General features: G+C 33.3%; 1 protein-coding gene across 1 annotated transcript; it reads left to right on the forward strand.

The window, feature by feature from the left end:
* The first annotated feature begins 5,428 nt into the window (after window positions 1-5,428).
* LOC100809132 (ankyrin-3) lies at window positions 5,429-10,739 on the forward strand. The gene is made up of 4 exons (XM_003553187.5): window positions 5,429-5,950; window positions 7,614-7,889; window positions 8,457-8,594; window positions 9,039-10,739. Exons 1-4 carry the CDS (start codon window positions 5,648-5,650, stop codon window positions 10,584-10,586), a joined length of 2,265 nt encoding a protein of 754 aa, XP_003553235.1. The 5' UTR covers window positions 5,429-5,647; the 3' UTR covers window positions 10,587-10,739.
* Window positions 10,740-12,224: the final 1,485 nt, after the last annotated feature.

Consider the following 12,224-nt stretch of genomic DNA (forward strand, 5'->3'; position numbering starts at 1 on the left):
ATGCTCAACCTAAATTTAAAATTCCTTCTCGTGTCACTACTGCTAGATATTGCATGCATGTGTTTAATGATGAAAAGGAGAAGTTGAAGCATGTGTTGTCTGCAAATAAACAAATGGTTTCACTTACTATGGATACTTTAACGTCAATTCAAAATATGAATTACAAGTGTGTGACAACTCATTACATTGATGAATGGTGGGAGTTGAATAAAAAAAATATTGAAATTTTGTTTGATTTCTGACCACAAAGATGAAACCATAGGGATAACCCTAGAGAATTGTTTAAAAGAATGGGGATTTCAAAAGTTTATTGTGTAACTGTGGATAATGCAAGTGCTAATAACTTGGCTATTTCATATTTAGCTAAAATATTGAGTGTTTGGAATGGACATACTTTGTTGAATGGAGGGTTCATGCATATGCGATGTTTTGCTCATATTTTGAATTTAATTGTTAATGATGGATTGAAAGAAATTGACCTATCCATTAGAAAAATAAGATTTATATGTAAGTTTGTGAAGTCTTCTCCAAGAAGATTTGCAAGTTTTAAGAGGTGTGATGAAGAAGTAAATGTATCCACTAAGGCCATGTTAATACTTGATGTACCAACTAGGTGGAACTCTACTTATTTGATGTTAGATGTTGCTAAAAATATTAGCATGCATTTTATCACTATGAGTATGTTAAGGTTGCATATGTGTTAAATCTCATATCTACTGAAGGGCAAGGATGTTCCAAAGAGTTTGATTGGCAACATGCTCGTGTGTTTTATTAGCTTTTTGAAGACTTTCTATGATGCAACTCTTTCTTTTTTTGGTTCATTGCATGTTACTGCTAACACTTTTTTTAAGAAGCTGGTTAGTATTCAAAAATCACTAAATAAGTGGAGGCATAGTGATGACTTAGTGATACAAAAGATGACAACAAATATGCAGTTAAAGTTTAACAAATATTGAGAAAGTGGTGGAATTAACTACCTTTTGCTTGTTGTTGTTTTTCTTGATCCTCGTTATAAATGTGAGTACATTGAATTTTGTTTTAATTGTATGTATGGTGTTGAGAAGAACATGGACATGATGAAAAAAATTGAAAGACCTAATTCATAAACTGATTCAGCAATATGTACTAGAGCATCCCATTTCTCATTCTAATAATAATTCAGCTAATTCTTGCAAATTGGCTTTAAACATGGACTCACAACATAATGATGACAAAGGTGATAAGGGTGATGATTGGGATGGTGAATTTAGAATGAAAATGAAGAAAAAACAGGGTAAGGTACAACAAAATGAGTTAGATAGGTATTTGGAGGATGATGTTAAAATGACCACACTGAGTTTGACATTTTGAATTGGTGGAAATTAAGAACATCCAAATATTATATTCTTTCCTGTATGGATAGAGATATATTGACTATTCCTGTATCTGCTGCATCATTTAAGTCTACATTGGGATAGAATTCTAGATTCATTTTTTAGTTCCTTGAGTCCGTATTGTTGAAGTTCTCATTTGTGTCCAAAATTGGCTTAGATCTACTAAGCAAAATGTTAATGACTTGCAAGTTGAAATAAATGAAGCGGAAAAGATTGAATCGGGTGTGTAATATCTTATTTCATTTTTTATATTTGTATAAAATATCAATTAATTTTTGTGCTAACTTGGTTGCGCTTAAATTTTTAGAGTTGTTTGGTTTGACTTTAAATATTACGAGTATTACGACTCCAGGTGTTGGGACTACTAGTGTTAGAACTTCTTAAAGTATTACTTTCAGGTACATTATTATTTGTTTCACCTTTTTTCATATTTATTTTTTCTACTATGTTTATAATATTAATGGATCATATTTTGTTCATTTGTTTCAGCAAATCTGGTTGCAACAAATGTAGTTGTAGTAAATCTGTTGCAAGAAATTAGTTTGTAGGAAATGATTGTGTTTCAGAATATTATATTAAATCTCATTGAAGAATATTTTATTTTAATTTATATTTATCTATTTTAGAATATTATGTTGATGGTGCTAAATGAATCAATTTTACTACTTTCAGACAATTGATAATAATGTGTTAATTGTATTGAATATTTGAAATAATCATGATATAAAATAGTAGTTCTAAGAAAAACAAAGACTAAATTTAAATGAGTAATCAGTTAGCCTGAACCGAATCAAACTGTTCATGAATTGATTAGGTTAAAAAAATTTGTGAAAATCAAACCGAACCAATCAAATTTGATTAAATTGAATCTTAAATTTAATCAAAACTGATTCGAACCGACCCGCGAACACCCATATGCACAAGGTATCTAAATCAAATATCTAAATTAAAGGCTCAATCTTGCTTAACACACAATGAGTTCACCAAGCGAGGGAAAAACACACTTCCTATAATCTAACACTAGTAGGATCATGAATATTATTAGAATATATTAATAAATGTAAATTAATATACTTCTACATAAAGATTAATATATTGAATGTGATATAAACATATTATAAGAATGTTAATGAAAAATATGTGATAAAAAATATAAATTTTAATGACTAAAATATACATTGTTCCAAAAAAAAAAAAGACAAAATATACAAATTAGTTGTTTAACATAAACATTGATCTAAATAAGCACAACATCACTATATGTAGAATAATCGATTTTAACAAATAAAAAGGTTTCAATTAATTTTAATAATATTATTAATATTTCCACATAAATTTATTAAAAAATTATCAATAATAATTTTATTATTAATTATTTTTAATATTATTATTAATAATAAATTTGTTATTTATTTAACATGTTTCTATATAAGTATATACTGATATTAATAACAAATCTTTAATAAACATATTTATATTTCCGTAGAAGTATATCAATATACACAAATTAATATTCACTAATGTATAGTATTAATCTCCATAATATTATCATTCAGAAAAAAAATATTCATAATATTATTAGTATTAATTTATTAATAAAATTATCAATACTAATAATATATATAATATTTTTATTTAGTAATAATAAATATACGTGCTTTGTTAGCGTACAAGATTGGGTTATTCAGCGAAAAAAAGAGAGTACACGATTCGGAATTTGATTGCCACCACCTATATTTTGATATTTTTTTCTTTCTATTTTCATATATTATGTCATTGACAAGTCAATATTTACATACTCTACATGCTAAACATTATAGTGTGTTTGAATGGAGCAATTTAATAGGGAAATTTATTTTTTAAGGAATTTAAAATGATTCATGATAAAATAACTTGTTTGGATAGAGTATTTGAAAGAAGATTTAATTTTTGGTATTTTTATGAATAATTTTGATTGACTAAAACAATGAGATTTCAAATTCTCTCAAAAAATATAGAATTTGAATTTTTTTTGGAGATGCTCACTCTAACTCACGTTCTTGTTCGCGACTCTTTCTCGCTCAACACTCACAACTACGGGTGACTAAAGTTTTTACGGTCGATATCGACATAAGTTGTTTTTCTACTGACGTTGACCGAGGTTTTTTCGGTCAGAATTTTTTTGTATGATGTCAACCAAAGCTATTTTGTGCCAATATCAGCTAAGATTTTTTTTAGATGATGTTGGTTAGGGTTATTTTCTCACTGACGTTAGTCATGGGAAATTTTTGCTAATGTCGGCCAAGGATTTTTTTGGTCGTTGTCATCTAGGTTTTTTTAGTTGATGTTGACCAATGATTTTTTTGGTCGACGTTGGCTAGATTTTTCTACTGACATCAGTTACGACTAACTTTTGAGTAGACACCTGTTAGTGTTTTTCAGCTGACGTCAGCTAGGTTTATCTAGCCAACATCAGCCAAAACTATTTTTTTAGCCAATATCGGCTAGGGTTATTTTTTAGCTGATGTTAGCTAGGATTTTTTTGGTTGATGTCAACTAAATTTTCTTAGTTGACGTTAGTTAGGATTTTTTTTGCTGACATCAACTAGGGTTTTCTGGTTGACATCAGCCAGAGCTATTTCTTAATCACATTAGCTAGGTTTTTTGGTTGATGTTGGCTAAGATTTTTTCTACTAACACCAGCTAGGTATTTTTGACCGACATCGGGCATGACTATTTTTAGTCGACATCGACTAGGTTCTTATAGTCGACATCTACTAGAGTTTTTTCGGCCAACATCGATCAGAGTTATTTTTTAGCTAACATCAGCCAATGTTATTTTATAGCCGATGTTGGGTAGGTTTTTTGTTCGACATTGGTCATGACTATTTTTTAAGCCAACTTTGACTAGGGATTTTTCAGCCGATATCGGATAGGTTCTATTGGTCGGCATCAACCAAACTATTTTTTAGCCAATATTGGGTAGATTTTTTTGTCAACGCATGCTAGGATTGTTTAGGCCGACGTTGGCTAAAAATAGCCTTGGTCAATGTCGTTCGGAAAGATCCTAGCCGGTGTCAGCTAAACAAACCCTAACTGACATTGGTAAAAAAAACTAGCCAATATCGGCTGAAAAATAGACTCAACCAACGTTAGTAAAAAAATAGCTTCGACTGACGTCGGCTGACAAATATTCTCGGCATACTTTGACAAAAAAAAACCTATTTGATGTCGACCAAAAAATAGTCTTGGTTGATGTCGGTTTAAAAACATCGCTGGTTGTGGTCAGACAAAACAACCCTAATTAAAATTATCAATATTTTGTATTTATAAATTATTAAAATTTGAAAATATTTTTTAATTAATATTTCAAAATTAGATTGTATTTATTTTCTATAAAATTTAATATTAAAATTTCATCTATTTAAAATATAAAATTGGAATTTTGCATATGGAGAAAATTGAATTGCCCCATCCAAATAAAAAATTCAAAATGAAAGAAATTTGAATTGATTTATCCAAACAAAACATTTAAAAAATGAAAGAAATTAAAATAAAAACAATTCAAATTCTAGACATTTTAAATTATTTGAAATTTTAAAATTTGTGATCCAAACCCAAGATTAATGTTAGACCATCTTTTGTGTAAGTAGAGTTCGTTAAATATTTAATAAAAAATCCACGAATGAACTAAAATCATATGATTGGTTATGTGCAATTAAAACTTGGTGAGTAAATTTCCACAATTATATATGAAAAAAGTACAGTTAAAATTATTTATTTTATTTTATTAACTTCACATTCTTATTAATTTTTAAATATAACATATTTTAACATAAATAAGAAAAAGTTAAAGTATATTAAAATAATTGAAAAGGATAACATAAAAAATTAAAAAAGAATAGGTTTATAACTTACAAGACAATAAATATACTATCTTTCCTCGAAGGATAGTATAGTAAACTTCCGTAGACCGTAGTTATACTTTTATTTAGATGTCCCCTCTCTCTTTCCCGGTAGTAGTTATTCCATCCCAGTATAAATAGTAAAAACCCACCCACTTCCTTCTTCTCTCCGTATCCCATCTCTCGCGCTCTCTTCTTTCAACTTATTACTTCTCTCGAGTCTCGCGTCTTCTTCTTCAAAGAGAAGAGAGAGAGAGAGAGAGAGAGAGAGAGAGAGAGAGAGAGATTTTCAGAGAGATTTTCACTTTTTGATACGAGCGCATGCTCCCTCTCACCCTAACCACCTAAAACTTAGTTGAAAGTTAAAACCTCCACCTTTGCCGCCGCACAATGACGGTGTTCTCCGCCAAGCAGGTGTTCCCGGTGGACTACGAGGAGACCGAAGTGTCACAGCGCCTCCTCGAAGCCTCCCACTCCGGCGATCTCTCCCTGGCATTCCGCTGCATTGTCGATCCCTCCGTCGACGTCAACTTCGCCGGCGCCGTCACGCTCAAGATCGCCTCCACCGACCTCCTCCTCCTCCCGGAGTCCCCCAGCCAAGTCCGCCTCGACTTCCAGGAATTCATCTCCGACGTCTCGCCGCTCTTCCTCGCCGTCCACGCCGCCCACGCCGCCCTCGTCAGAAAGTTACTGGTAATTAACAATGCCGCGCCGTAGCTCGTTTCGCAATCCGTGCGCTTTCGAATTTAACTGAGGAATGCTAGTGACACTCTCTTTCTAACACTCTCAATGATTAAACAAGCAGTAATGATTTTTAACAAATTTTAACCAATCACATAGACAAGGGTTAGAAAAAGTGTTGCTAGCGTTTCTCTTCTTTAACTGCTTTTGTCAAAATTTTTTTTCCCGTTTTCTCTGATTCCGAGTGCTTCCATTTCATTTCGTGTTTCGATTTCAACGATTCAACTGCGCTTCGTCCTTTTTCATTGTTTTTTTTTTTTCTAAAAAGAAAAGAAAAATGTGCAGATTCTTTGATTTTGAAGTTTGAACCGTCAATTTCAACTTGTGAGATCACTGTGTTTGTATTTTGTAATTCGAGTTTTAACTGTTCCTAAATTGAATTTCGAGTTCAAAATCAAAATGTCTTTCCCTCTGTTATTTTAATTAAAAAAAGAAAAAAAGAAACTCCTCGCGCTGTTCATTTTTGAAACGGAAGTGGATTTCGTCTGGGAGAAGGAAAAAGTAGTATTAAAATAGTAACGTTGATTTTGAATTTTTGAAACCCGTTCGCGTTTTCATTGTTGGTCCCCACTTCACTTTTCTCCAATGTTGCCACTGTATACAACTATTCTACCATCATATCTGTCCATTTCCCCTTGTTATTCTTCCTGAATCTAAATCTAAATCTAAAGAGAGACAGAGAAATACTCGAGCGTCAAGCATGTATCCAAAACGATGCACAGTTTTGGGGTTTTTTGGAAGCGACAAAGAAAATGAATATTGCGATTCGTAAGGCTTTTAAATCATTCTAAGCTGGCGATGAAATGACACGTTCCATTTTATTCCAGAGGAAAAATATTTCAGTGTCTGTCATTTTTTTTCTCTTTTAATTTTAACCTTTTCTTTCGTAATAACACTTGTATGCCACTCAGAAACAGGATCTGCATAGAAGGAAGAAAAATATAGTACCGTAGAAAAAATAGTTTATCCCCTAATTTTTACGACATAATAAAAAACTCTTGAGAACACTACATGAATACATGCTTATTTTCATAATTATATTTTTTTCTTTTCTTTTTTTTGTGTATTTTTGGTAGCAAGCTTGTCTTGCACTCTTTTGTCTGTGTGCCCCATACTGTCCCCGACCATTGGACATTGCAATTTACGCATGATACTTCCCTCCCTCATGAGGCCCCACCCACACAATTTTTTTATTGCCTTTTTTTTTGTTGATTGATTTTATTCAAATTCGAATGTTGAGCTAATTCATAACAGGATTAGTTACTGCAAAATTAATGAAAAATGATTAAATGTGGAAGGCACTGTGTCGCAAGTGCATTCAAAATTCCTGATTTCTTACTAATATTCCTACCGTCTAATCTCTGTGTTGTAATATTCCTACCGTCCTACCTTACCTTCCAACACCTTGAACTTAAGTGAAGAAATAAAATAAATACTTGTGGAGATTTTGTCAGGGCGATTTAGTTTATTTTAAAGAAACAATAATTTTTTTAATGTTTTTAAAACAATTTTAAAATTAAACAGTTATATCTTTTTTACTACAACAGATATTTCTTAAGAACAGTCTAATTAAACATGCTAACAAATATTGAATGTTTTTTATCTTCAATTGTAGAGTGTGGGAGCTGATGTAAACCAGAGGCTCTTCAGAGGCTTTGCAACAACTGCAGCAGTGAGGGAGGGTCACTTTAATATTCTTGAAATCTTACTTAAAGCAGGGGCATCACAACCAGCATGTGAAGAAGCTCTTATAGAGGCAAGTTGCCATGGTCAAGCAGGGTGTTTAGAATTGCTCATGAGCTCTGATTTCATCCGACCTCATGTTGCTGTACATGCTCTTGTCACTGCAAGCTGCAGGGGGTTTGTTGATGTGGTTGAGACGCTCATAAAGGTGCTTGTTATGCTCTGCTGCAGCATAGTTCTAGAGATTCCATAATTTGACCCCAGAACATAGATTAGTACTATAGTAGCATTTGCAATTGTTTGATCAGTACTATACTAAGCATTAAGAAGATAGGACATCTCTAGCCCCTACAATGAGGTTCTTTTAAACCCAAAGGTCCTTGACTTTATCATGAACATCTTTTGTTATGCATGATTGCTGCGCTGATACCTAGTTTGGATTCTATCTTCCACAATCTGATAATGTTCTCCCTCCTGCTCTCTCTACATTCAGAAAACTTTCATGTATTTTCCATGCTTGTTAGTTTTTCATGAAACTTCCTCAAAGATTTCACCTGTCTGTCCTTTTGCAAGAGTAAACTTCTACGATAAAATTACCTATTCCCTGAGTTCAACTGACAGATTCATACCTAATTTCTAAGTGGAGTGCAAACTTAGTATTTAACTGCCAGTCTCTAAAACCTATGCTTGTACTCAATTTTTTACTGTACTTTTTAGTTATGGTTAATACTTGATTGAATATGCTAAACTTGGGGTTTATTTTATCCAATGGCAGTGTGGTGTGGATTCAAGTGCAACAGACCGGGTGCTTTTACAGTCACTTAAGCCTTCTCTCCACATAAATGTGGATTGTACTGCACTTGTTGCTGCTGTAATTCATAGGCAGGTTCCCGTTGTTGATTTGCTATTGCAGGTAATCTTTACCATTGCCCCTTTCAAACTTTTGATTATTGTTACAATTTGGTTTAGTGCATGAGAATATTTCATATCTCTGCCCAGTCCTAGTTTTTGCACCCTGTCTTATTCAAAATAATTTGCATAAAGCTATAATGAATTATGTGAGAAGCCATTTGACTTTATGGCATGAAATACTTTGTTAATGCCGAAGATTATGTTCATCAGATCAAAGGTAGTAGCAACCACTTTTAATGATATTGAACAGCTTTCTGCAGTTGCACAACTATTTGCAAATAAAATAAAGCAAAATTAGATTTTCATGGTTATATTTTTAGCGTTTGATCGGTTTATTCTGCTGATAGTGACATATTGCATTATTGGCTTTACCTTTTGACTTTCAAGATTTAATTGTCAATGTGAAATGAACCTCACTAAGACTTTTCTTACAAATGAACTACAGAATGGTGTGAGGTTAGACTTTGAGGTGAGGCTTGGAGCATGGTCATGGGACACTTCTACTGGTGAAGAGCTTCGTGTTGGTGCTGGGCTGGGAGAACCTTATGGCATAACCTGGTGTGCAGTCGAGTATTTTGAAAAAAGTGGTGCTATTCTACGCTTGCTCCTGCAACATGCCTCCTCCAAACCTCACAGTGGAAGGACCCTTCTACATCATGCCATACTCTGTGGCAATGTTGAGGCTGTCAAGGTGCTCTTAGAATGTGGTGCGGATGTGGAATCCCCAGTTAAAACTACCAGCAAGACTCGTTTCCTTCCTATACACATGGCATCTCGGATAGGCTTACCAACAATTATTCAATGCCTTATTGATTTTGGTTGTGATTTGAACTCCACAACAGACTCTGGTGACTCAGCTTTGATGATCTGTGCAAAATATAAACAAGAAGAGTGTCTCAAAGTACTGACAAGGGCTGGTGCTGATTTTGGCTTGGTGAATATTGCTGGTCAATCTGCAAGTTCAATCGCTAAGTCGGACAATTGGTCACTTGGTTTTCAACAAGCAGTGTTGGATACAATCAGAAGAGGCAAGATACCCAAATCCAGCAATGCTACTACTTTTTCGCCTTTAATATTTGTAGCTCAAGCTGGAGATACTGAGGCATTGAAAATTGTCATTGAATCGGGAGCATTTGATGTTGACTATCAAGATGACAGTGGTTTCTCTGCAGTTATGCATGCTGCTTCAAAGGGCCATGTGGATTCTTTTCGATTGCTGGTATATGCTGGAGCTGATGTAAAGTTGTGCAATAAATCTGGTGAAACAGCAATAACCCTATCTGAAATGAATCTGAACTGTGATTTATTCGAAAAGGTCATGCTTGAGTTTGAGCTTGAAAAGGGCAATATCAATGCTGGTGGATTCTATGCTTTACATCGTGCAGCTCGTCGTGGTGACTTGGATGCTGTTACATTGCTCACCAGCAAAGGTTATGATGTCAATGCCCCTGATGGAGAGGACTACACTCCCCTCATGTTAGCAGCAAGGGAAGGCCATGCATCCATTTGCGAGCTTCTAATTTCATATGGTGCCCATTGTAATGCCAAAAACGCTCGAGGGGAAACTGCACTTTTACTCGCAAGGAAAGTCACAGGAGGGAAAAGCGATGCAGAGGCTGTTATACTAAATGAACTTGCTCGTAAATTGGTATTAGGTGGTGCCTATGTTCTGAAGCACACCAAAGGTGGTAAGGGCTCTCCCCATGGGAAACAAATGCAAATGTTGGGATCTGCCGGTGTGCTGTGTTGGGGGAAGTCAAGCCGGAGAAATGTGGTTTGCTGTGAGGCAGAGTTAGGGCCAAGCTCAACATTACGCAGAAATAGGTACAAGAAAGGTGATGCAGAAGAACCTGGAATGTTTAGGGTGCTTACTAGCAAGAGCAGGGAAGTGCATTTTGTATGTGATGGGGGGTTAGAAGTTGCTGAGCTTTGGGTTAGGGGTATTAAACTTGTAACCAAAGAGGCTATTTTTCATAAGCAGAGATCGGTCTAAGTAGTAGTGTCAGTGTTGATATGGTAGGACATAATAGGTGTTTGGAGTAGTACTTCATCTCGAAGTATATTTAGCTGCTTTTTATTGTAAAGATTTTGATCTCTCAATGGTTGTACATCCTTTTTTGGAGGTTAGGGAAACTGAAAACTGAAAGCAGTGTCGCATCTCGTGTACCGGTAGGTCTCTGGATAAAATCATGGGTGATAATGGTTTGGTTATTTAAATAATCATAACCATAATTAATGGATAACTAGATTATAAGTAGTTATAATAGATAATTAATAGGAACTACAACTATGATTATTAAACTTTCGAGTTAATTCGATAACTCTTACGAGTTTATGAGTTTACTTATCCTCAGTTTTTAGTAAATTTTGGATAGATTCTATAAGCTCTAAGTAAATTCGGTAAATTCTCGAGTTTACCACCGAGTCAACAAGTCAACAAAATTAGACCAAAATGTAAGTCATTTTGGATTTTTTTGTTTATTTAGTGTTCAACATAACTTCATTTAGTGTGTTATTTTCAAATAAAAAAATTATCACCTTTAATAACATCAAATCCTTGTTTTTTAATAACATCAAATCCGCGATGAGAATGATCTATCACTATTATAACTTCTGTAAGTTATTATCTAGTAGTGATGCATTATTAGACTTGATTATTTAAGTATTGTGAAATTTATGATTTACTATTCTCCTTTATTATATTGTTGAAATGTTTAATTAGTATGCTATTTATAAATATTTTGTTATTATTTTTATATGAAGTGAATTCTTGTGAGTTTAAGAGTTGAGTCCACGAGTCGAGTCTATGAAACTCTCAAGAGTTTACTTAAACTCTCGAGTTTGATACTAGAACTATAACTAGTTTGGTTCGTGTATTGTTTTTATATCCCGATTATATAACTGTTTATGAATATAATTAGTTATGTAACAAATTATATCTAAAATTGATTATAGATAAATAAAAATAAATTATTTTAAATAATTATTTTCATAAAATTGATTATTTATAACAATATATAAAGGTATGTAACATTTTGGTATAATAGGAATATAACATTTTTGACACACACTTTCTCACTTAATTTTCACGGTTATCCCTAATTAGAACGATATGATAAAGGGCAAAATGAAAATTTCCGTTCCTAGCATACTCGCATGCTTTCAAACCTTTTTCTTCTTCTCCCGCGTTGGTGAAAATGTAACCGCAGGTTTTAGCAAATTCCAGCCAGCTTCCCCCAACATTTTTACGTATGCAACCTCTTTCTAAAAAATTATGTTCTTGAATACCCACCCCCTTTTCCAAATTATGTACCTAGGTGCCCCTCCTTTTTTGGATAGTGTGAATTAGGTTTTGGGGACACCGAATTCACATTGTGTTTTAGTAAAAATATTTAGTAGTTACGTTAAGAACTTAGGTTTTCTAAAGCTGAATTCTTGATTTTTCCCCCTATTTTTACTTTTTGTTTTGTTTTTCATTTTGTTTAATTTTAATTCAATTTTTTAAAATTATTTTTAATTAGTAAATAAAAAGTATTTTTGTACATGATAGACCCAAATGACATGAGTGTGCTGAGCTTCTTACGATATAGATATAGGTAGATAGATATAGGCCTCCATAGAAAATTACATC

This window comes from Glycine max, chromosome 19, assembly GCF_000004515.6.
Source record: "Glycine max cultivar Williams 82 chromosome 19, Glycine_max_v4.0, whole genome shotgun sequence".
Taxonomy (NCBI): Eukaryota; Viridiplantae; Streptophyta; class Magnoliopsida; order Fabales; family Fabaceae; genus Glycine; species Glycine max.

Coding starts and splice junctions, on each gene's coding strand:
- LOC100809132 (XM_003553187.5), top strand. CDS start 5,648: ATGACGGTGTTCTCCGCCAAGCAGGTGTTCCCGGTGGACTACGAGGAG. Junction 5,951..7,613: donor CCCTCGTCAGAAAGTTACTG/GTAATTAACAAT, acceptor CTTCAATTGTAG/AGTGTGGGAGCTGATGTAAA. Junction 7,890..8,456: donor TGGTTGAGACGCTCATAAAG/GTGCTTGTTATG, acceptor ATCCAATGGCAG/TGTGGTGTGGATTCAAGTGC.